Here is a 25,688-nt window from a genome sequence, read left to right on the forward strand (position 1 = left end):
TTTTTGAATTAAGAAGTAAATCTCTCTTTTTTTTTTACATTTTAATTTATATTAATTACTTTAAATGACTATTGCCATATGTTAAAAAAATGACTATCTGATTTAGTCGGTTTCTCTCATAATTTCTGCTCTAGCTCTGAAATCAACAGGGTTTTAATTCCTAAGGCTCATGACATATGACACCTGCCGGGGGACTGGGCAGCTGTTTAGTGGTTAGTACCTTTCTCAACACTTCAGAAACACCCAGCGTCTCCCAGGTGAACTTCACTGTGGCTTCTAGGTATCAGTAGTTACTTTTTTAAAAGAAGAAATGGATTATATATGTTGAACTCCAGGAGCTACTAAATTATGTAAGGTTTTATGCCTTATCACATGTTTTTGGCAAGGTAAAGCTTCTTTTCAAGCGAGGGGCTCCCTTCATCTGGGACTGACAGGCTCAGGGAGGGCCCCGCACCTTCCTCCCTGGCCTGCTTCTTTGAATCACGGCTAGAGGCACAGCTATTTAGTTTTCCAGGGACCCAAAGAACTGAGGTTTTCCTCACGGCCCACCACGGGAGGGTCATTCAGAGTGCAGTCATTTATGGACACTGTCAACCGTCTCTAGTCATTAAACATTTTCTACCACATCTTCTTCCATCAAAGATGTAAATTAAAAAAAAAACACAATCAAAAGGCTGTATTTTTATTTTAGAAAAAGGTGAAACATGAAAATTTCAAGACCGATCAAGACACGCTTAGATATGGCTTAAATCTAAGCTGTCAGACCTGACTGACTGTCCTTGGAGAAACACCACAAATATACATCCACCATCAATGACCATAACCTCAAATGCCACTTTTTCCATTAGAATAATCAAGGAGCGCCATTCAGAAATAATATTACATCCTGCATTTTATTCAATTCCATATGACAAAAATAGGAGCCTAGACTAAGACATCCATTTCAATCAGTAGATGTGTCAAGCCACAGATTTCGTCATAAAAAATATTGGATCTGGGTAACAACTCTGCACTGGTTCAGGGAGGGCCCGGCCCTGCACGGTGCTGCAATAGAAAAATAAGTGTCTCTCCACCGTGCGGACGGACAGCCTCACCCGGACACAGGCCGGGCAGTCTCACTGCCCGCCGCGAGCTGCCTTATGTACAGCACTTTACATTTCTCTTTTCTCACGGTATATACACATCTTTCTGGGAGGACAGAACACTACATGGTACCAAATACGACCCCCACCCCCCAAAAAAAAATCACACCAAAAGGGACACAGATAAATAATAACAACATTCACTGCTGAAACACAGCGACACCGAGCACCTGTTTTCTGTTCCCGACACAGGCGCACCCTCACCCGTCCTGGGAGAAGAGAGGGTTCCCGGGGCTCACTCCATCCCACCTCTGTGGGAAACAGTGGGAGGGTTCCGTGCTCTTTTCCGACAGAAACCACCGCTAGGTCTGCTCATCTGTGAGGCTCTGAAACTCTGCTCAGTGACACGATGTGGTCTGCGCTTGCTGGGGCTCTGTTAGGAAGATCGTTCTAGAGCTCGGTCTCTGCTGAGGCGGCCGACTGCCTGCCTCCTTCCTCAAGGCTCGCCTCCCGGCGCTGCCCCCGGGCACCATGACCCGGGGGACCGTGCAGTCGGAGGAGGCCCCACTTTCAGACTCCGGCACGCGTGCAGCACACAGAATGAGGTAGAACACACCACCTGTCCACACGGCCTGGCTCAGCCGAGCCGCTTGCACCTGCCCGGGGCCCTTCCCTGACTTGGAGCAGCTGACCATCACCAGCACAAGCCTGCACTTTGAGTGACTGGACCACAGTGCGCTTCGTTTGCTTCTGAGAAGGTAATAAATAAATCAGAAACCAGAACATGTCCCGCTTGTGATGGATTATACTGCCCGACACCCGGCACCTCTCGGTTTATTGGACACAACGCCAGGCCGGCAGGCAGTTGGGATCTGGTCCGCGGGCGTGCGAGGAAGCAGCAGCGGGGACAGCAAGATCACACCCGCACGGCAGCTGCTCGGCTCCCCCCTCCCGGCTTATGTTGGTGCCACAGCCCTAAGACGAGTTCACCAGAGTTCTGTTGGGGGTGGTCAAGCTTTTAAATGGGCTTTCTAGAAAAGTTAAATCACTCAATGTAAGAAATGGCAGGCCCTAGTTTACTGAGGAACGGACAAGTCCTGGTGGTTTTCCTGGTTAAGGAGCACAGATTTCTCGTATCATTTGACCTAAGACCGTAACAGCTTTTTTTTTTTTTTTTCATTTTCCTTCAATCAAAGTACTATTTATAAAATGCTTTACATCTTTTAAAATTTTCAAATTATAGACAAACCTCCCTAATACAAAATACTAAAAGTGCAATAGTATAAATTAAGAGTTTGCAACCACATTATACAAACATTACCTTTTTATTGTACAGCTTTGATAATGTGAAATATTTACTCACAACTGCTATAATGTTGTGAATAATTCACGGTGACGTCTGTCTGTGACTTGTTCCCAATTGCTGGGCTACAGACCACACTAGAGACCACTGTCCACATAGCAGCTACAGACATTTAAATTAAAAAAAAAAAAAAAAAAAAAAAGGCTTGTTATTGACAGGTGCTTGCACACGAAAAGCATGCTGTTTCCTAACAGAACTTCACGATTTTGCCTGCATGGAAATCACCCACTTATTTATAGTAAAACAAATCTTGCTTTAAAAAAAAAAATTCACATAGCCAGATGTATTCTGCAGTACAAAAGCTGCCGTTATAGTCAGGCTGCATTGTCTGTGACCCGCATCATCTGAACGTCATAAATTCTACAGGGGAAGGTGCTGTGCGGGACCGGCGTCAGGCGCACTGGACCACGTCATTGAGATAAGAGTTCTAAAGACAGAGTTCAAGTTTCTAACTAATTCCAACAAGACCACTGGACGAGTTTCCCTGGCACAGGGCGGGCTCTGGAGGGATGGAACGGATGTGGTCTGAGCCCCTTCGGCTTCCGAGGCGGCTCTCGGAAGACGTCTCTTTCTGACTCAGATCTATCTCCAAGGTTGCTGAGTTCCCAAGTTCACCTCGAAAGGCGCAACCGGGCAGAGCAGGAGGCCACCTCGGGCGGCCACCCGGTGACGTCTTTCCCGCTCCGGGTGAACCGAGAAGGAGACCCACAGGGCAGGGACGTGGCTAGTTAATCCCAATCTCCTTGTTATCCTCAATGAACCGTGTGAACGGCCGGCTGCCTCCCGTGTCCGAGTTGGCTTTGTCCAGCCCTGCGATGGGCGGGCTGCTGCCTGGACGTGCCTTGTCCAGCCCGGCGGCCAGGGAGCCCAGTGGGGGGAGGGCGCTCCCGCTGAGACTTACGGGGAGCTGGGGGAGGCCTCCGTTCTGGATGACGGAGATCTCGTTGTTCTTCATGGCCAGCCCGTTGGTGATGGCAGCGGCGTACTGGTTCCAAAAGCTGGGGTCCACGTTCATGGCCCGTGCAGCCAGATCCTTCTGGAACATCTCTGAGAACTTCAGGGCATCGCCACCCAGCAGGGCCATGGGGTTCTCCACCGACAGGCGGCGGCCACGCCTGGCGGGAGCGTTGTTCCACATGTGGGTGCCCATGTGCACCTGCGGGGACAGAGCCACACTCAGGCGTGAGTGCGCCCAGCCTCCGGTTACAGGGCATCCGGGGCCAGGGGACGCCTTCCAGCTCCTTTCCGTCCCCTCCTCCCCAGCCTGAGCATTCATCTGGGACAACAAACTTGTTAGGTGAGGTTTTCTGAACATCTGAGACATGAACCTGCAACACTCCTTTCGTCAAGTACAAGGCAAGCTGACCGATGAGCTGATGGACACTCCTATCAGTTCACAGCTTGACAGCATGATTTCCCCACTAAGGTGTCAGACCCACAGGCCACCTGGAGGGTCCCAAAGCTCCCCCCATACCCAGATCATCTTCTGCTTGTAACTCCTGCCTTTTCTGTGCCTTTCTCTGGTTTTCTCCCCAACAGAGAGGGAACGTCTGGGCACCTGTGGTCAGCAAGGACCTCAGGTGGCCTTCAGGAAGTGGAAACCACGTCCACAGTGCCTACTGAAGGGGGTTGCTGAAACCCCACATGCAGCTAACCTGGGCTAGAAAGCAGCACGCTGGCCTGAATGGCTCCGTGGTGCTGGCCACACAGCCTGCCTCCAGGGAAGATGGGCTGCCTCGCTGCATCTTCGATACCAACATTATATCATTGTACCGTTTGCCCCTGGCCCTCAGGCTGGGAAGCTTCTGCCAAATGCCCACCGGGCCCTCTTGGCAATCACGTGGACAAACCCACAGATCAAAGCCCTGGCCTCTGGACAGGATCAGCAGTGCTCGTGTCACGTGGAAGCATTTAAAAGCCTAGCTATTTTGGTATCAGTGACCCACTGGACTCAGGGCCGCAAGTGTGCATCTCCCCAACACCCTGCAGCCACTTAGGCGGCACCAGCCTCTCAAGGGGAGGACAGACCGGCACGGAAGGCAAGCTCCTCACTGGGCCCTGGACGTGCGTGGGAGCGCCACATGGAACACGCATACCTGGGCACACATACAAGGCAGACTCGTCCATAACACTCATAGACACGGCACATGCACGCTCTCTTGGGGGTACCCCTCAGCCAGGACCACAGGAGGTGAGGGGGGTCCCGGGCGACCCTCACCTTGAGGTTGCCCTTGGTGGTGAAGGCTCTCCCGCAGATGGTGCAGCCAAATGGCTTCTCCCCAGTGTGGGTGCGCTCATGGATCTGCAGGGCGCTGGCCGAGGAGAAGGTCTTCCCACACGACTGGCAGTTGTGCTGCTTGGGGGTCCGGCGCGGTGGGGGGGCCAGCATGGGTGCGAGGCCAGGGCTCATCACCGTCGGAGGCCCGGGGGGCACCTGGACGGCAGCCGGCAGCGGCGGACCCTCGGCCAGCAGGCCGGCCTTGCTGTGCCCGTTCACTTCCGTTTTGATGGTGGTGGGCGTGGAGCCAGGGCCCAGGCTCGGGGTGCCCTGGCTGGGACCTAGAGTAAAGTTGGGGTCAAGCAACTGGGGAGGCAGCTCTCGCAACCTGTGGGTCAGTAAGTGCTGCTTTAAGTTACCCAGTGTGGAGCAGCCGCGCCCGCAGACCGCACACACGAACGGCCGCTCCTTGGTGTGGCTGCGGAGGTGGATCTCCAGGGCGCTCCTGCAAGCAAAGGGCTTGGCACACACACGACACACAGTGCTCGCACACTTACCCCGATCGCGGCTCAGGAACAGCAGGCTAAAGGGGGCCTCCTCCTTGACGGCCGGCCGGCACGGGTGGGTGGCCGTCAGGTCCAGCGCCCCTCCGTTCTCGGGGCCGGGGGGCGGGCTGTCCGGCTTCTCCGTCTTCAGCGGGGTTTCCTGGGGCTCCTCCTGGGCGCCAAGGCCCGGGGACTTGGAGGGCAGGCTCTCGCTGTTACTGTTTCCGGGTGACAGGGCCTGCAAGGAGGAGGACGACTCAGACAGGGCCGGGCTGCCCGCACTCCGGCTCTCCAGGTCGCCCACCGCCGAGGACGAGTCGTTGCTCAGACGGTCGCTCTCCCCAGACCCGTTCTCCAGAGACTTGAGGGCACTCAGCTGCGGACAGCTCATGACCGAGTCCATCATCTTCATCTGGTTCTCCAGGGCGGCGATGCTGGAGATGACAGAGGGCGGGGAGGGTGGGCAGGAGCCCGAGAAGGCCAGCAGTGGCTTGTTTGGGTCGCCGGCCGCGTCCTTCAGCTCTGCGTCATCCTCCAGGGAGTTGTCGTCCATGTCGTCGTCGCAGGCGCTCAGAGCATCGGCGGCCTTGTCGTCGTAGGGCAGCACAGCGTCCATGGCGTCCTGGAAGCCCTCGGGCAGCGGCGTGTTGGGGATCTGGCCCCCCATGTGCATGCGGATGTGCTGCTGAAGCACCACGGCGTTGGTGAACTTCTTTTGGCAAATGGGGCAGGAGTGCTGCACACGCAGGGGCGGCTTGGCGCGGTGCACGCCGAAGTGCGTCTTCAGGTTGCCCTTGGTGGTGAAGGCACGCCCGCAGATCTTGCACTTGAAGGGCCGCTCGCCCGTGTGCGTCCGGTAGTGCATCTTCAGGGCGCTCTGGCAGCTCAGCACGCGGTGGCAGATGACGCACTGGTTGGGGTCTGTCATCTTCTTGTCTATGTTCTCCACCAGCTGCTGCAGCTTGGAGGTTTCGGACGTTTGCATAGAGTCGAGCAGCCCTCCGAAGGGGAACTTGGCCTTAAACGGCTCGGCCCCGGCCGGGAGGACCGGGCTGCAGAGGCCTGGGGATGCACTGCTGTCCGCCAGGGCAGACGTGGTGGAGACCTGCCCCGCCGTGGCCGGGAGGTCCCCTACCCTGGCGTTTGTGCAGGGCAGGCTCACGGGCTCGGTCTTGGGCAGGGAAGATCCACCGGGTGCTGGCTGCGGGGATCCTGCAGCCACCGGGACGCCTGCCTCGGAGCTGGTCAGGCCTGGGGACAAAGAAGGGCACTCGCTGGACGCGGGTGAGGGCCGCTGCGGGGAGCGGCTGGCGGGGGTGAGGCTGGGGGAGTCCACGTAGCTGCCGACGCCCATGCCTGGGAGGGTGGGTGGGAGCTGCAGCCCCACTGAGGTGGGCACAGTGGGCAGCGCTGGCTTGCTGTCCAGCCAGGTGGTGACCGGTTTCTCCGGCGGCAGCGACATCCCGTAGGGAATCCCAGAGCAGGTGGGCACGTTGTCCAGGTACTCGGGCACCGGGTAGGGGTTCATCTGGATGTGGGGGTACTTCTCCTTGTGCCTCTGGAAGTGCACCTTCAGGTTGCCCTTGGTGGAGAAGCGGTTCCCGCAGATGTTGCACTTGAAGGGCCGCTCGCCCGTGTGCGAGCGCAGGTGGATCTGCAGGGCACTGTCGCTCCCGAACACTTTGGCGCAGAACCTGCACTTGTGCTTGAAGAAGGGGTCCTCAGTGCTGGCCTTGGGCTCAAACACCGACACGTTGGGGGGCTTGCCCTTGCGGTGCTTCATGAGGGCTGACAGGGGGTCCAGCGCGTTGGCCGTGGCCGCGATGCTGACCAGCGGGTTGGGGAAGATGACGGTGCTGGCGGAGGTCTGAGGTAGCAGTGGGCTTGGCAGGCTGGGTGTAGAGGTGAGCAGCGGCCCGGGCCCCAGGGCGGGGGGCGTGGGGGCGTTCTGTGGCCGGGAGGCGCCCCCCGAGGCGCCGGCCGCTGGGGTGGAGGCCGTGGAGGTCGCGGGGGCACCGGAGCACGCAGGGGCACCGGGCTCCGGCACCGAGGGGCCTCCGCCCGCGACGTGCGGGGTGCTGGCTGTGGACGCCGGCGCAGCCAGGTGCTGGGGGCCCTCGTAGGCCGCCGGTGGGGCGGCGGGTCCCTGCGCCGTGGCCGCGGGGCCGGTGCCGGCCGAGAGTGGCAGGGTGGGGTGCGCGGCCGGCCCGGGGTGCAGCGGCGGCCGGGATGGCGGCAGCGGGCGGCTCATGAGGGCCACCTGGCTGCGGATCTGCTCGATGAGCTGCAGCTGCTGCACCTGCTGCTGCTGCAGGGCCACGAGCTGCTCCAGGATCAGCGGGAGGGCCGCGGCCGCCACGCCACCGCCCGGGCCCGCCGCGCCCGCGGCCCGCGAGGTCTGCGAGAACTGCGCCACGGCCACCTTGGTGCTCAGGAGGGTCTCCAGGGTCACGTTGGTGCTGGGCATGCCGTAGGCCGCCCCGGGGGCCGGCTCGGGGCCTGGCGGTGGAGGCGGCTGCCCCGCATGCGCCGCGCCCGGGCCCTGGAAGCCCTTGTCCGCGGGCGCGCCCACCTCCATGGGCTCGTCCTCCCGCTCCGGTGCCCTCGCCTCCACGGCCTCCCCGCCCTCCGGGGCCGCCGCCGCCGCCGCTGCCGCCGCCTCTTCGGCAGCCTCGCTGTCCGCGCGCTCACTGGCCGAGCTGGCTGGGGACGCCTCGGGGAAGTCCTCGGAGGGCGGGGCGGGCTCATCCTCGCCCACGATCAGCACCAGGGGGTTCTTGGTGCAGGCCTCCTTGTGCGCCAGCAGGTCGGCCCACTTGAAGAACTCGGCGCAGCACTTCTCGCACACGTGCGTGTCCTCGCCTCCGCTCCGGCTCTCGTTGCCGCTGTCCGCGTCCTCGGCGCCCTCCCCGGGGGCCGCTGAAAAAGCAAGACATTACATCAGCCGGGTCTCGAGAGACAGCCCGCCCTCCATCTCAAAATTTTGCACATAAGTAAAATCAATATTTTTTATTCTGTACAAATTACCCCACTTCAACATTTCTGACGTCCTGGCGTGTGTATTCTATGACTCTTTCTAGCTAGCTAATCATTTTCTTAGCACAATCCATCAAATTATGAGGCTCTATCAATTGTGGATACTGCTTCTTAATGAAATTCCATAGAAGCCATTGATTTCCAATATTTTCATACAATCTGCAGCCACCCTGTCTGTTGGGTACAAAGCCAGCCTTCGATGGGCTCATTAGGACTCCCCTACCATCCGGCTTCCTCATTTCCAGCAAAATCAGAGATGCCTTTGCCAGTTCGCTTAACATTGCTAAACTAATCTGTAACCTTTCAAACTCACGTCAGCACCTGACAGGGGAGCCGGCTGCAGCCTCTCTCCTGGGCTCGGACCACGGAGATTTATTATCTTTATGCCGCGCGGAGACATTACAGATTTAATGTAATTCTACAGAACCTTTCAAATCAATGGGCATTTATTTCATGGAGGAAATTTCAGCTAAATACTTTCATTTGTAAATATAACAAAGAATATATAAGCACTTCTTACATCTCTGCTCAGAAAAACAATCTCCCCGACTTGCAGTTCGATCCACACATCAATCCTGTATCTTTTTAGCGGGTGCACTTGCCTCCAGATACAGTACGTTTCTACATTTCAGGATTCACCAAACGAATACCATCAATATAGTCTGTGCCTAAAATTAATCATGTTTAATACAATTAATTGCCTCTGTCAGATGCAATATTTCTTGGCAAAATGAACCAAAATTATATGTTACTGTTACTAGCCAATCGTGTCCCACAGATTGTTAACAAACTAGAAATTATATATTTAAAGTTCATTTATGTTGACATGTTTAACATGAGAATGTTGTAGTCAGACACACTTTTTGTACCTATTTTCATCTATTCACATAGAAAGACTTAGCAAATTATATGCTTGTGCCATGGTGGAAACCCTCTAATTGGTTACACATGTTTAATTACTGTTGTAGGCAGCGACTTGCCGACTCCCGTTACCCTCTTGTGCCGAATAACAACCCTGTATAATGAATGATTCTCATTCACACCTGATCAAATAAATAGCTATACAGGAAGGAGAAACCAACATCCGAGGACATGCCCAGCTCCTATTTTCGGGGGGGGGGGGCTGGGGTGACAGGCAGCCCTCAATGGGGTGCTCAGGCTCCCTGTGCCGGCCTGGGTAAAACTGCCTTGCAACTGCTTTTTGTCAACTTGCGGATGGAGTGACAGCAACAAATCACCTGGACAGAGACAACTGACAGCCTCAAGCCGGCCCTTTGTTGTCGTGCGCAGTGGAGTGTGAGCGCCACGCACCCTCAGGTCCATATCCCCGAAAACCATTGACTGTTGAAACATCAACAAATGGATTTGCTGAGAAGCCTCCATGTTTTCTCGTTTAGGGTTTTAGGGAAGGAAGGATTCGGCACTGATCTCAGTAGAGAAATCTGACTTGTAAAAAATATCCAGTGAAAACATTTAGTCCCTCCGCTAGAGGAGAAAATAAAACTATAATTCGAAGCTGGTCGGCTGCTCCCCGCGAGGCTGCTGTTTCCAGGTAATTTATACGTGCCTTTAAAAAATTATTAGTGGTGTTCAATTAGCATTTTCTTAACTGGCTCAACCATTTGATGGGGGAAAAAGTTAGAGCTGCAGCCCATAAAGACCTGCTAGACTTTTAAACTAAATTCAGTGCTGAAGCTCAGACTGCAAGGAGTCTCCTTACTGCACAGAGGCAGGAGCGGAATCGGTGTCTGTAATGAGGTCGAGTGTAGCTGGAAGCAAAGACATGGCTGATTTATACTGCAGATAGCAGCGTTAACAAAATAAATACTTGGAGTACTTAACTTTGCTCTATGTATGCAAAATCTGATCTGAAACTTGCAAGGGTTATGGAACAGGGCAGGGAAAAAGCCTCAACTCTTCAGGTAAATAATTTCTTAATGATAAGAAAACACGGGCTATCTCACATTTTAGTTCACCTATTTTAAAAAGGCAAAGAATCTCTACAATTTGTTTATAACAGTGGGTTGTTCTCCTGCAGACCCACATAATAAAAAAAGCACTAGTGGACATTTTAAAAAGTTCATCTGCATTAAGCAATCAAGTTGGAATCAGTGTTATACTGTATCATAAATAGTGTAATTATCAGAACACAAAATATTCTAAAAGTTAATTTTAACACTTTAAAGCTATGATATAAAATGCCAGCCATAGTCTTCATAGAGTTTTAATTTTAATACTTTTTAAAAAGAAAACTACAAAAAAAGAGAAAAATACAGAGAAATTAAATACTGCTAATTTTTTGAAAAATTATTTTTACATCTTTATTCCCCAGAGAAGAAAAAAATGTATAACTTACATGGTATACAAAAGCATTCACATGGTATATACGTTTACAGTTTTATACAATTAAACACAGTGTATGTTTTGTCCAAAGAATATTTTTCATTTTCTTTTCCAAAAAATTATGATTGAAGTACAGTTGATTTACAATGTTGCACCAGTTTCAGGTGTACAGCAAGGTGATTATTTTGTATATACACATATTTATGTTTTATTTCTGTATTCTTTTTCAGATTCTTTTCCATTATAGATTACTAAAGAATAACAGTTGAATATATAAAAGTTGAATATAGTTCCCTGTGCTATACAAGAATATATTTTTTAATATGGAGTATGTATTGGGGACAATTCACTGAGAAAACGCTTGGAAATTGGCTGATTGCTGGATCGCTTTAAGTGCGACGACTGCCAGAAGAATTTACGTTAACTTTCATCTTTACAAGTGAGCATTTCCCAGATTTTCTTTGTAACACGTTATGGCATGTGAAATAAGGAAACAGGATTTTATTTTACACTGTACTTTTCTCTAAGGTTTTAAGAAACCCAAATAAATCTCTATTTACTTTAAAGATACATTTTAACATTTCCATTGGCTTTTTTCATGTACTAAGTATGTGGGGTTCACCTGCAAAGTCAAGAAAGCTGGGAAGGTAATTTCCTCCTGCCCCCACTGCAGGTGGGCAAAATTATAACTGTGTCTCAACTGTAGAAACCATGCACAGAATAATAATATTTAAGCACTATCTACCAAATAATAAGCCATTTTGTTTAAAGGAAATTGATAATTACCTAAACACAATGAAGATATTCTTGCCAAAGTAAAATAAACTTGCATTGTACGCCTCTAAAATCCAAGAAGGAAAGCAAAATTGAAGAGAGGAGATAGGGTGAAAATGGCATTCTGAACATTAGGGCCTGTTAGTTCATTATGTTAATGAACCTAACTAAACAGTTGTTGGATTTTACAAAGTTTCATAATAAATTTGCCTTTTAACTAAAACATATTTAAAAAACTACAATCAGTGAAGAAAAAAAATTCCTCAATACAATTCATATTTCGTATTGAGGGCAAATAATTTAGCATCACCACCTATAGTTTTTCTTACTGGGGTCTGCATGAAATACGGTAACATGATCACTTCAATTGTTAATTTCTACTTGTTTCACTATCAAATCTGAGTGGGATTAGCATTCCATGAAAGTTATAGAGAAGCACAAATTTCACAAGACAGTCTTGAATGCAATGAATACAAATGAAAAGACTCTAATACGTCACGTGTGGAATAGAAATTTTGGGTGCATATTTTAAGAACGTTTTTAAAGAACAACAAGCACTTCAACTGAATTGGTTGGGAGAGAAGAACCAAAGCGAGCCTGTTTCACTGGGGACAGAGCTCTTTAGAAGCAGCAAGACCGCACTTGAGCCCAGAGTGAAAGCAGCGACCTTATGTCGCGTTCGGGGTGAGACGCAAAATAAGTTGTTATAACTTGCTTCTCGTTACAGTGGCTACACGCATCGTGTTACAGCGTAGACATGCTAATCTGGAAGTACTTATCTTTAAAAAAGTGCTTTCTATAACAAGAAAACCCTTATAGGAAAGATCTGACAGCAGCTCCAAATTTTATCATATAATGTCTAAAGTCCTTTAATCCTGCCATTGTTTTAAGCCACTATTGTGTCGGATTCAACTATCTTTTAATTAAACTTACATTGGAAACTGGCTTTTGCATTCTAAAAGTAGAAGTTATTATATCCATTTGTTGATATGGCTTTAAAATTTTTGTTTCACGGTAAAGCCATGTCCATGAGCCACTGTAACAACAGTACAAGTTTGAGAAATTTATTTCCAATGCAATAGGAAATTCTTTCTTCCTAAAAGGGACAATTGAAAAACAAGCATTGTTAACATTATCATTAATGTCAAAATAATTTATTTTTTGCATATTGGCAGATCAACGACTTAAGAGACTTAACTGCACATAGTCAGGGGCTTAGACTGTGCAAGGGTTAGAACTAGTGGAGAAAAATGCCAACCAGTGCACCCAGGAACAGAACTTAGGCAGGAATCTTCCCTTCTTGGTTAACAGGAGTATTTGGTCAAGGTTACTTTCTGAAAGTGCCACACAGCTTTCCTGGACTGACTGTCAACGAGAAGAAGGAGCTGTTGTGAAAATAACCTTATTTTGCTAACATGAAGGATGCACTGGCCATGGCTGCCAGCCCGGCGATGGGGTCTGTTCTCCTGGACGCAGTCAGGAGGAGGGACATGCAGGAGCTGAAGCTATTTCAACTGGAGAGGAAATGTGCAATTAGTTTACAGCTAGCCCCACACTTACTATTTATACATGAGATTTTCAGGGCTTCTAACACTCACCATTCAAGCACTCCTGAGCACGTGCGCCACAGGAGGGGCAAAAGGCTTCCCTCGCCTTTCAGAGAGAGGCCTCCAACCTAGGGAGGGCCTCAACGGCAGTATTAAAAGTACATATTTTCCCCCTTCTCACTAATAAAAACACAGAGGATGTTTAACAAAAATGTCTCCTTTATAACTCTCTGGGTGTGAAAGGACCTCCCCTTGCGCCATCTCTCTCTCAGCTCCAATTCCCGGTCTGCTATACAATATACAAGGATCATGTTATACAGGGATCAGGTCTTCACTGCCTGCAAAAGCTAAGGTGGTCTTCCAAGTAGAGATGACCTGGCAGAGTGCTTACATGCCGGATGATCTTTTTAAGCTACAAGTAAAAAGCATCACTGTAATATTGATGAGAGTATTTGCCACATGACGCTTTCCTAAAAAAATTCTAAGTGGAGTTCTCAGTAAGGCGTTTTTATTCTCTGCGTCCTGAGGGCAGTACCTTGTAAATAAGTAACCACTTACACAGAGCAGTAAACAGGTGTTTGATAATTTTGTTGATCAAGCTCAAACTTTCACCTTGATTCTGCTACACTTTTTAATTCCTTTTAACAAGAGGAGAAGCAAAAGTTGTCCTTTATGGGAAAACGGATGTTAACCTCTTCACTTTAATTAGTAACTGGGAAACGCACGTGGGTCTCGAGGAAAGGAAACTGTACTTTTCTCCTGTGCCTTTTCCATCCCTTAAAAATCTAAGAAGCATTTTTCAAGTTTTCCCAAATTGTTAGGAGACACTATTTTCTTGCAAATTAATTCTTTTTAACTCCTTATGATAGCTTTGAATCCCATAAAGAAAGATGAATTATCACATACTGAGCCCAAGCTGTGAAACAGGAGGAGACAAATAGAGACCCCTACTGTGTTTAACAATGTAGAAGAAATTCCAGACGCGATAGAAAAATTTTGTCCTTTCCCTAGACCTCCAAGCGTGTGCGCTCGGAGCCGGACAGCGGAGGGCGCTCGCGCCTCGCCCAAGCCGCGCTGACCCGCAGGCCGGCTTCCGCCGACTCAGTGGCCCACGCCTCAAATGTGTTAAGGACAGACCACCTGTGGCACAGGCACCAAACGCCTTCTGTTTAAAAGGTTTGCGGGTTCTCCTCCGCGGGGTGAAGCACCGGGGAGGGAGAACACTGTTTCCTTTATGGACGCACGCAGCTGGAAAGCAGCCACAACGTTCACTTGTCTTAACTATCTGCCCGACGCTGTATCAAATAATAAGATGTTTGTTGCACTTCAAGGTTGCACAATCGTTCTTTCATTCAGATGTTATGCTGTAATCACCCTTCCGATGAATGCACGGATATCACTATCTGTGCCTCACGAGCAACGCACAAACCTGAAATTCGGCGGCCAATGCAGACCATTTCGATCAAAACTAGGGGAGGGGAAAGCACGGTTTGTGCTGGGTCACTTTTTTGGTCCAGATAAACTCACACATGAAGCTAAACGAGCTACTCCACCATGCATCTATGCAGACAACTGCCTAGGTCCTCCCCCAACTCCTCACTTTCCATATCCACCGGCACGACGATAAAGAAATAAGCCAAGCCTCTCGGATGTACAAACACCTGGCCTGAAGAACCCCACAGCTGCGCACACTGCGCCGTGTCCAGGAAGAAGGCGCCCATCCGTCGACTGTAACCGTCGACTCCTGCACTCGGTCTCAGGTTATTAAATCATTTCCAGGATTTGCCATCACCTCTGCACACTGTTCCATTTCTACAGGGGAAGTTTACACATGAGCAAAAAAAAAAAAAAAAAAAAAAAAATCCTCCAGGAAAAGCTCTGCCCGGGGTCTGAAGCCAGCGTCTGCCTGCGCTGAGCCTACAGTCAACAATCAAACGGCGGTCTGGAGAGGGCACTCAGCAAAGAGGACCAGGAATGCCGAAGAATTAAGACCAAGAGCCACGGCACCTGCAGGGTTAATTAAACAGTTCAAGATGTAACAGCCGCACAAAAGAAAACGGGTCTCTCTCCCTCTTGGAGAACTATAAACACTTGTGCTGAACTAGCCGGGCATCTGATAAGCCCAGCAGCACAGGGCAAACCTGTGGGTCTCCAGTCCACTCTCAGAGCCAGTGTTAACACTTAACAGAACACTGGTGAGTCCTGTTGCCAAGGTCAACAGCGCAGATGCACTAATTGTATTATGAGCTTGACATCTAGTGGCCACCCCTGGCAGGGCAAAGCAGGCAAAGGTTAAACCAGCAGGTCTGTTGCAGCAGTGCTCTGAGCCACCCACCTTTGGTAGAGCAGTAGGAAGCTGCCAGTCCCCTGCAAGCCCACCTTCTCACAGATTCCAGGCCACCAGGCAGGACCCTGTGCGGCCCCAAGGCTTCCCGGAACACAGAGGGGGAGGGGTCCGGGATGGTCAGCAGGACTAATCCAGGATGCCTGGAAAAGACAGGCCCACGGAGGGGCGCCGGGATGCCACCCCAGAGCCTCAGGTCTCCCTGGACCCGAGCTCTTGCCTTTAATCAACAAACAGGCCAACCCTGATCTCTCACATAAACAGAGCCCATTACATTATTTTATTATTTCAATTAATATTTCACACTTGCTGTGATACGACTTGCCTTACTCGTCAGCTTGGAAATCACACGGTTAACTGCTTTCGAGATCACAGAAGTGTTCAAATTAGAGAGAAAAACCTAAGGATAGGGCTTAAGTTTATGTCAAGTAATAGTGAAAAACAAAAAAATCTAAGGACAGGGCTCTTTTGTAAAATATAAAAGTTTATGTAGAGTAATAGTAAAACGTTCAATGTCTACATAGATTTTATTTACGCCTGGTCTTATACGAAGTGTGGGCAGCATCACACATGCTGTGATAGCAAACCTGGCCCACCGGCAGTGGAATCAGCTCTCGTTCTCACGAGGCTGTTGTTATCCTGGCAACTGGTCAAGAAACCATGAAGGAAATGAAAACTAACAAAACAACAAAACCTCTTCCTCTTCTAAGTAGTATTTAACAATTCTCCTTCTTGAAACTATTTCCAGCCTTAAAGGATGGGGCATGACCTCATTGGCAGTTAAGCAGGTTTTTATTTCATGCAAATAAAATACTTACATTTAAGGATGTTAAATTCTAACTGGTGTTCAGTACAGAACGGAAACCTTGGTTGCACCTTTGCTGAATTCTCCCCAAAAGAAAACGTTCTCAGAGCTATCTTGGGGTGAATGGCAAAGCCTCTTAGAGACTGTAGTTGAAAATGAAATCTGACCCACTTTTGCCTGCTTTTGCCATCATCTTGTATACAAAAAATAATCAGCTTGCTAAGTAATTCCTGCTGTTGGTCCATACCTTCTTCCTTTTCTGGATCTAAACAGATCTAAAAATATTGGATTATGTATAGATTGTGGAAGTTTAAATGTGCCTTAAAAAAATCCCTCTTACATAATCAGCTCTTTCTCTGTACGGTGGGAATTAATTGGCAGACTTTTTATTGGTCGCCAAATTATGCATTTTTAAATAGATTAGGATTTTAACTGCCATTTTAAAAATAAATGTTTGCAAATTCTCCTTTTCCTTTCCCCTCCTGCTTAACTTACTCCTTACCTTTCATGTTTCAGAGAAAACAGTCTGCCTACGGATGTTAGAAAGTGGCTTCTGTATTGTTTCCTTTGCAATGCTGAATTGTAAGTGTGTGAGTGAGTGCCCTGAGCGCTGAAGGCAAACCGTGCACAGACAGATAAAAGAGAAAAGATCTCAGCACCCAGGGCTGGGGGCCTTCTTCCCCTTAATTTAAACACAGTCTTTGAATACCACTGGTAAAGTCTTAAATCACAGGATCACCACATTTTAAAGGATTTTTAAGATAGCCATGTAACTGTGAGTTGGCAGAAAATAAAAAACAAACAAGATACAGGATGGCAAACTGATTTAAATTATAACATTCTTTTGTTCTTCCTCATATACATATTTTCCTCCTAACGACAATAAAATATATCCCTCCTAATTTGTATTTTATCCAATGAAGGATAGCAATAATACACCTTTTAAAGCTCTTAGTAGGAGTGTAAGTGCTGTTCCATCATTAGAAGTTTTAATTAATTTTTCTTAGAACAAAAACATTCAGCTGGCTCAAAGGATTTCCATATTGGTGGCATACATTTAATTAACTGAATCCCAAAACTGCATCCCATTTATTTCTAAATTTTCAGAAACAGGAAGGAAATACTTTGCAATTTTAAAAGATAGTACCTATTGGGAATGTAAGTCAAGTCCCAGCCATCCTTAAAACACATCTTTAACAACCGAATAACTTTAGAACTTTATGTAAATCTTTATCACTTTTTCCCGTTCTACATACGTCATCATAGTTCACTTTTGCAATAAGGTCTGGAAAGTGCTAAGGCATTTTTGGATAGCTGTCTTTTCACTGCTTGCCTAAAAACTAAAGCCTGAAAAATAACAGTCACATTTCTCTTTTAAAAGAAATAAAGCCTTTTACTGTAAATTGATGTGACTGTGCACTCTGCCCCGCCCATACCATACTCAAAATTTTGCATAGAATATTTGTGTTTCATGTCATTATCAAGAACTTTCAATTTTATTGCAGGCATTTACTGCTTTAATTAACATGTAACACCCAAAGTGATACAAAGGAATTATTTACTTCCTTTCTAAAACAATGTAAACTTAGTTCACTTATAACTTGATGCATAGTTTATTTCCACTGCTTTTAACAAAATATAATTCTGAGAATATCTGAATTCATGGTGGAGTGATTTAGTTTTCACAACCATTTATCTTAAAAAAAATATTTTACTTAATTCTCCTCCTAATGGCGATCAGCACAACAGAGTAATACATACATGAACATTCCTTAAGTGAACAGAGAACAGAGTATCTTTTATGCTCCATGAACAATCAGCTTCAGAATAATTAAATCAGAAAGAACTATTTTTTAAACAGTTTTCCGGAACAATCGCGGGAACACACTCCTTGACTGAGACTCAGCCCCAGACAGGCTATTTTTGGCCTGTTGCAAAGTATGATCAGGAACTGTGGCAATATCTTGATTACAACTCTGAATGATTGTGAAAAACATAGCCTAGACAAAAACTTTAATCCCATGGTGGGTTAAAAGAAAAAAAAATCCTGAATATGTTTCACCCCTAAATAAATTCAGTAACAACAAGGGGAATTCAAAAGAGAACTTGTGAATAATTTACTCCATCTTAGGTTTTCAAATAAGGGCTCTGGACCCCTCCACATGCTACACTAGGAGGTTCACCATGCTCGCATTTCTGAAGTGAAATTAAAAATGAATAGCAGTGTCTCAGCTTGTTAATTGTTAAATACAAGGGGTTTTACTCTATTAATTAAAATATGCTTTAATAAAAAGAGACATTGCACATTTTGATAACGACCCTACAAAGCTGAGAAGTATTTACATTGTTGCATTTTGGGGCGGCTGTGAAAGCCGATTTTAAGCTATTCAGGAGCCACAATAATAAAGCTTTAAAATTCCTCACTGGGATGCAATGTAGTTCTTTTGAAGGAAAGACTGTCTTTCTCATTCGGCAGAAATAAATCCATTCATTTGATCATGTAGTCATTGAGGGCAATAGAAAACAAACCAAGTGTGAGAAATTCTATGTGATGAAGTAAACAAAACAAAAAAAAATCCATTTCCATGACAAAAAGATTCTTTGTCCTTAATCTACCCACCATATGCAAGCGTTTCTTTTTAGCATATCTCCCGTTCTAATCTTGGGTGACCAGGCGACACAGATAAGAACCTCTTACCTCCGCTGCGACAAAAAAGACCCTCACGAGTTCACGAATTTTATTTAATTCCTGAATTCCCAGCCGCGTAAGAAGCCTTTGCTCCCTTCTCCATTCCGATGTGGACGAATACCTGCTTTTGCAAACTTTACGGCACCGCTCGCTAAACTCTTCAACTCCTTTTATTTTCTGCAGCCTAGTTCCCAAAGCAAAGATGCGTATCTGCTCTAAACCACTTATAATAGGTTAATCCAAAAAGTTGGCCGGCCTGTTTCGTAAGGATCACACTACTCTGTGCCCGGGCTCCGGGCAAGTGCAGGGTCGCCCCGCGTCCCGCGATAGCCCCGCGGCCGCCCCTCCCGCACCCTGGGGACCCGCGGGCGGCGCGAGGCCCGAGCCTTCACTTTCCCGGGCTGGGGCGCGCCAGGCCAGCCCGCTCTTGGCCCGGAGCTTACTTTCGCGGCTCCTACCTTCCCTCCTGGATGGGCAGGAAGTCCCTACCCTCCAGCCGACTGCAGAAGTGGCCGCGGCGCCTCCAAGAGCAGGAAAAGGCCCAGAAAACCGAGAAGCGACAGAAGCGTGCCGGGGTCCTACCGCGTGCACGACCACCCCCCGCGCCGCGGGGCAGCTCACCCGGGGTTAATTCCCAAGGCGGCCATTAGGAAAGGCCAGGCCACACCGACTTCCTACTCGCCTCGGAATGGGATCGCTGGTTTGTCGGCGCGCCCGGACCTCGCGGGCTCCGCGGCCCTCGGGGCACACCGGGCGCCGCTGGCCTGCCGGGGAGGGGGAGGCCGCGGTCAGGGCGGCGGATCCGCTCCGAGAGCTCACCGCCTGGGGCGCCGGGCGCCGAACAAAGCTGCCCCGGCCCGCATCCGGCGGTGGGAGACCCCGGGACGCGTCCCCGCCGCCGCGCTTTCCCGAGTGGGCGCCGCGATCGCAGAGGCCAGCCCCAGTGTCCAGGCGTGGTGAGCCTGGGGGGCGGCGCGGAGGCGGCAGCTCGGCCCCTCCCGCCCGCGCCCGGCTAGGCGCGCTGGCCTCCGCGGGGCAGCGCGGGCTCCCAGCGGTCCCCGAGCCCTGGCGCCTCCGCGCGCAGCTCAACTCCCGGCGGCCGAGCCAAGTTTACTTCGCCCGAAACTCCCGCGCCGCGCGCTCCGGCGGAGGAACGGATCCCCAGGCTGGCCTGCCCGGGTCGAGCGCCACACGGCAGGCACCGGCTCGCGGGAGCCCGGGCACTTTCTGGGTCCGCGGGGCCCACGCTCCCTCCAGACGCCCGGCCGCCCCGCGATCCGCGGCCCCTCACCGTGCTCGGGAGCCCCGTCCGGCGGCGGCAGCTCCTCGTCCGACTTGAGATGCTGGGGCTTGGCCTGCTTGCGCCGAGACATGCTGCTAGCGGCGCGCGGGCCCCTCGCAGGGCAGCGGCATCAGCGGGGCGGCCGGTGGGGACGGCGCGGGGCGGCCGGGCGGGCGCGGGGCGCGGGGCGCGGGCGGCGGCGGCGGCTGCGCGGGCCGCGCATGGGGCTGAGCAATTAGGCTGGTGAATAATGCATGGCTATTAGCAGAGGGCCGCGCCGATTGGCCGGCCTCCAGCGGACTCGGGCGGCCTATGCAAATGAGGCCGCGCTCGCAATTAGCGGCCGCGCGGCGAGGAGGGGCCGTCGCCTGCGGGACCCGGGCGCGCGACCGGCGCCGCCTCACATCGCGGGCTCCGCGCTCTTCGGCGCCCGGTTGCGGCCCGGCGGGCCGGGAGCGGCTCTGGCCGCGGCGGCCGCCCGGACCCAAGCGCAGGCAGCAAACTTTGGCGGCGTCCGCGCGGCGCCTCTCCGCCGGCGCGCCGGGCTCGCCCCTTTATAGAGTGTCTGCGCCGCCGCCCGCGCCCCGCGCCGCGCCCCCCCGCCGCCGCCCGGCGCCCCTCCCGGAGCGGGCGGCCGCGGGCAGGGCTCCGGCCGGCGCCTTTGTCTCTCCGGGGCGCTCGGGCGCCGAGCCTCCTGCTCTCCGGGCGCGGAGGGCCGGCCGGCCGCCTGCCTCCACTGGTCCTCGGCGTTTCTCCGCACGCCGGCCCCGCTTGGGCTCAGGTGGTGTCCCAGTCTCCGGACCTTCTCTCCGGGCTCGTGTCCGCTCTTCGGGCTCCCCCGGCGGCCGGCCCGGCCCGGAGGCTCGCGGCCGGAGCGGAGCGGAGTGCGCACGCCGGGGTGGCGGGACTTCGGCAAGACCAACTTTCCGGTTCGGAAGCGGCGCGGGCCGCGCGGCTCCTCCCCTCCCCTCCCCTCGGACCCCCTCCCCTCCGCTCCCACCCCTGTCTCCCCGCCGCCGCCGCCCCCCCCCCAACCCCGGGCCCCTCGACTCCTGAGCGCCCGCCCCGCCCGCCGCCGCCACCGGGGCTGCCCCGGCCCTTCGCCCGCCCGCCAGGCCTCCGGGCCGCCTGTGGCTCCTTAAATCCAGGGACAGGGAGGGGACCGCGGGGCTTCGCGTCCCACCCCCAGTTCCGTAGCCTGATGGGTGCAGTGCCGGGCGCCTGTGGCGTGGGCAGGGAGCGCAGGGTGCCCGGAGGCCTCGCGACTGAAAGTTCCAAGTCCACAAAAGTCCCACGCGTGGCCCACCGCGTTCTGGACTTTTGGGGGTGATGTAGGGGGAGCAGGTGAGGGGTCGCGCAAGTCCGAACCTGCCCCGCATCACCGGGCGGCGGGCGCCGCGCGCTCCCGGCACACGCACCCACTCTCCGCGCGTTATCAGGCGCGCGCCTCCGCCCCCTCGCGCGCACCCCACCCGCAGCGGCGCACACGCGCCCTCGCCCACTCCCGCGCGCTCACTCCCGCTCGTGTCCTCCATTGCGAGCGGCCGCCGGGATGTGCTCCAGGCCCGTCGCTGCCGAGCTCGCGCTTGTGCCCTGCGCCCCAGCATGTCTTCTTTCATTTCCTAAATTTATTATTTTTGTCTTCACAAGTGGCCCTGTCTGGTACGAAGCTTTGGCACAGATGGCCTCCCGGCGCTTCCCCCAGGGTCTTGTGCTGGAAGGGAACTGCCGGCTAGCAGACAGCCCTGGGCGTCCGCAGGGCTGCGATCTCCCCGCGTGGCTGGGAGCGGGGCTCTGACTAGTGGGGACCCCCTCCCCCGCCCCGGGTGGACCCCAGCCCTGCGCCACTCGCCCGGCTCTCTGGGAATTGCTTTTCCGTTCTAGAACCTTCCCTCTTCCCAGCCGGTGTTCTCTCGCGCTCCTCTAATTGTGTAAGTTTCACGAAGCAACAGCTTTGGGCTCCAGGTAAAGCGCAGAAAAATCATACAGAGGAAGGAAGCGCACAGGTTGGAATCGTCTCCAAAGAGACCCCGCCATCGCTTTTGCCACCCCCTCCCAGCCAGATTCCTGAAAATTGGTTCTGTTTTGCTACTTGGTGGCAGGAGTATTCACTTAGGTAATTTTATTTTTTAAAATAAAAAATGGAAAATGAAACATGTTCGAAATCTAGAGTTAACATCCCCCCCCCCCCCCAATGGTAACGCTTTTATAGCTAAGCTGGGAGATGCAGGGAAGGTCTGTTTCGCCAGTGCGCCGTCAACTTTGGCAAATGCTGCTGCATTTTGGGGACGCTCTCGCATCCGGCGCAGAGGCGCTCGGAAGTGAAAAGTTTCCAGCCAGGGCTTTGGGGCTAGCTGGCCAGGAACTTTGCTGGGAAAAGAGTGGCTAAGAGGAGGGGCGACGCAGGGGCAGGCGGTGGTAGCGAGTGGAAGTTTCTTGCAGAATTTACAGGACGGCAGGAGTTTGGGGAAGTTGCAGCGCCGCAGCGGAAAGGTAGACGTCTGCTCCCCAGCAGAGAAAGAACCCAAAGCGGCCGTCAGTGGGTCGGAGTCCTGGTTAAAGGTGCACTGCCTGTTGTGACCTGGTTAATTCTTTTTCCCTTCTTTTTACAAAACGACACTTTGGGGGAAAAGAAGCAAATGGAAGTTCTCGAGGCGTCCGAACCCTCTCAGAGGAAGCCCGCGCCCGGCTCCCCCGCAGCCTTCGGGCCCCGTGGCAGCGACTCCTCCGCTTCGGGCCACTTTGCGCGCACCGGCCCCCGCCTTTTTGTTCCTAAAGCCATTCGCCCGCCTCCCCCAGCCCCCCATCCCCGTCCCCCACTCTCTCCGACCCACTGGCACGATTTCCTTAAGTCTTTCCCGGACTTATAAACGCCACAGTCTAATTCCGTCGACTCGTTTTGCATTTTCTACGGTGTGCGGTCGTGGGGAGGATCTTAAGTCCCTCCAGCGAAGGCGAATGTCAGGCCGCGGCCCTTTAGCTGTAAGAAGCGAGCCGTCAGATCGCAGACGTGTCCGCCAGCCGCGAGGCGCTTTGTGAGTGGGGAGACACGGCAGGCTGGGCTCGGCTGCGGCGGACGCCGGGGCTGCCACAAAGCGAGCGGCCGCGAAACCGCACGCCGAGCCCGCGGTCCGACCTGCCCGGGCGCGGGGTTCAGTCCCTGCCCAGGGCGCGCGCGGGGTGGGGCCGGCGGGGCGTAGGTGCGGCTCCACCTCGACACCCGCGCTCTCTGCGCTCGGATTTCGTTGAGAAGATCGAGCAAAGACTTGGACGGAAAGAGCCAGGGACGCAGCGGAAGGGGAACCTACAGAAATTCCCCGCCAAGTCTAGGTGGTGTGGATCTGTAAACCTTTTAAAAGATTGACTGGGGTATTCAAGATCAATAAAATTTAAAAAAAAGAAAAACAATAAAATACAAAGTAGAGGCGGAAAACAAAAGGCGAGTTACCTCCTGAGTCTCCTGTTCTCCTTCGCCTCCCTCCACTGAGGTCTGAAACTTTTCTTTAAGTGTTTTTATTTAGTGCAGGAAGTTTTAATGAAAGCATACCTATCTTAAGTTCGAGTCCCAACAATAGCTACAATGCGAGTCGACAACGTGTCAAGAAGGGTGTTTTCACAGATGAGGTACCAGAATGTGTCCTCCAGTCTCGCCCAAGCGAAAGGACCCCCGGAGCTGTGCATCAGACGTGTGGATACCGACTTGTGCAGGCAACACACAGGTCTTTGCCATCACATGACCACTGTCTATTACAATATTGTAATACCTAAACACTAGCAAAAACAAAAGTTGGGTTTTCTTCCCTATAATTAAATCTAATTTGTTAATTGTCTTTACTCTTGCAATGTTGTTTTCATCTTTGGAGGCGACACGTTATTATTTTGTCTGCTTAATAATATTATTTACAAATTAATACTGTATATTTTACATTAGTGGAACATATAATTAGGTGTTTGATTAATTTGTATCATTTATTCAGATACTACAGAAAGCGTATCTGGGATACTGGCTTGACAAGGGAAGGTGGAAGGCTTGGTTCTGTCTTAATGTCCCGGTTTATTGAGTCTACCTGGCTCTTCAAAAACGAAAGACAGCTTTGCATACGGTGCATTGGGCACTTTATTTACAATGTGCTTATTTTCCCAGCTACTTTGTATAAAAAGTATTCAAAGGTTAGAGCTTTATTTTTTTGTCTCTTTTCATTTTTTTTCCCCTCCCAAATCAAAGTTCTTTTCTTCTCTCTCCCCTGTCTCTGGTTCCTCCCCCACCCAAACTTTTGTTTTTAGGTCCTTAAAACCGGCATGATTTTGTGTCTTTAATGGTGTGACAAGTGACCGCTAATTGGTTCTCACTTGAGCAAAGATATTACCATACTAATATTATTATTGGTAAGAAGAGGTAATTGATAACACCACCTGCCACTCTGGGGCAATCAGGATGATAAATGTTTCCATCAACAGGAAATCTGTGCTGGGTGTACCACAGCCCAACGCAAACAGCATGTCAAGTGCCAATTATAAAGATGTTTCTTTTCTATTACATTTGGGCGGTGGGGGGGGGGGTGGTGCTAGGAAACGTGCAGCCAAAAACTATATTTATGGTTTTTTGAAAACGCTTTTTCTGAGCTTCTCGCTCACCCATTTGAAATCACTTTCCCCATAAAAATAAAATGCTCTCCTTAAATAAACCAACATATAGCTAACTGCCCGCCCACACTGCACACAACTCCTGCTGTTACCCCCTTTGCTTTCAACACTATCGAGATAAATATGTCTAAATATTTTTATACATAGGAGCCACGTGTGTAGTTATAGAAATCCATCTAGGTCTTTGTGCTTCACAGTCATCTTGTATGTTCATTACAGGTCAGCTTACAGCTTCACATGTAGGCATCACAGGCAAACATTCCATGGCTTTTTATGTCATACTCAGAGAAACAACAGCACAGACTCATTCGTCTTCACATTTAGCTACACAAGCCATGTGAAAGCACTTCTCTTTTGACCACTGAGCCACATATCTGGGCTGTGGTGGACCGGCTGGGGCACTTCAACACGGATGATTCCTTAAACAGTGGCCAGCTAAAACCTTGACTCCCTTGCCTATAGGGAGGCTCAAACGATTATTATTAGCTTGCATTTTTAGATGCAGGCCTCAAAAGGCGAAATCAGCTATTGATAATTGCAAGAAGTATACAGCAGCTACTGTATCGATCGGCTTGTCCCTATTCCCCTGGTATGGGAGAGATAAGAAGACTCAGTCTTTAGTGCAATATAATTTCTTTTGACCTATCTGCTTGCTACAGACTTATGATGAATAGCCGGACTGGTTAAAGTCCTTTATCACGAAAGTTACCCCTTGATATAATATTGATTCTTTATAACTAGCTCCAAACACAAAAATCAAACTGTCCACTTGACCATCATCATCATCAATATCATCACAAAGCCTCCGGAATAAAGATCAGCAGCAGCCTGAAAACGCTTCCATAATCTTCCCAGCTAATCTTTATTTGCTGATGATGAAAAGAAGAGGGGGGAGGGGTGGGCCAGAGGGAGAGCGAGCGGAATGTCATTTGGACGAACACTATATTTATATGTGTACATACACGAGGCCGAGAGAGACCCGGCCTCTCCTCCGGAGGGTGCGTGGGCAGAGCGAC

General features: G+C 51.0%; 2 protein-coding genes across 3 annotated transcripts; one reads left to right on the forward strand and one right to left on the reverse strand.

Moving 5' to 3' along the window:
- Window positions 1–666: 666 nt before the first annotated feature.
- SALL3 (spalt like transcription factor 3) lies at window positions 667–20,178 on the reverse strand. Of its 2 annotated transcripts, XM_061399486.1 has the most exons (4): window positions 20,038–20,178; window positions 5,221–8,127; window positions 4,664–5,004; window positions 667–3,601 (listed from the first exon to the last, which is right to left on the reverse strand). In XM_061399486.1, the coding sequence occupies exons 1-4, from the start codon at window positions 20,117–20,119 to the stop codon at window positions 3,170–3,172; spliced, it is 3,762 nt and encodes a 1,253-aa protein (XP_061255470.1). In that variant the 5' UTR covers window positions 20,120–20,178; the 3' UTR covers window positions 667–3,169. The 2 variants fall into 2 exon arrangements, with proteins under 2 accessions (XP_061255470.1, XP_061255469.1); XM_061399485.1 differs by having other exon boundaries at window positions 4,664–8,127.
- A 104-nt stretch (window positions 20,179–20,282) lies between these two features.
- LOC133237868 (proline-rich protein 36-like) lies at window positions 20,283–23,858 on the forward strand. The gene is made up of 3 exons (XM_061400488.1): window positions 20,283–20,535; window positions 20,589–22,144; window positions 22,662–23,858. The coding sequence occupies exons 1-2, from the start codon at window positions 20,283–20,285 to the stop codon at window positions 21,356–21,358; spliced, it is 1,023 nt and encodes a 340-aa protein (XP_061256472.1). The 3' UTR covers window positions 21,359–22,144; window positions 22,662–23,858.
- Window positions 23,859–25,688: the final 1,830 nt, after the last annotated feature.

This window comes from Bos javanicus, chromosome 24 (assembly GCF_032452875.1).
Source record: "Bos javanicus breed banteng chromosome 24, ARS-OSU_banteng_1.0, whole genome shotgun sequence".
NCBI classification, from domain to species: domain Eukaryota; kingdom Metazoa; phylum Chordata; class Mammalia; order Artiodactyla; family Bovidae; genus Bos; species Bos javanicus.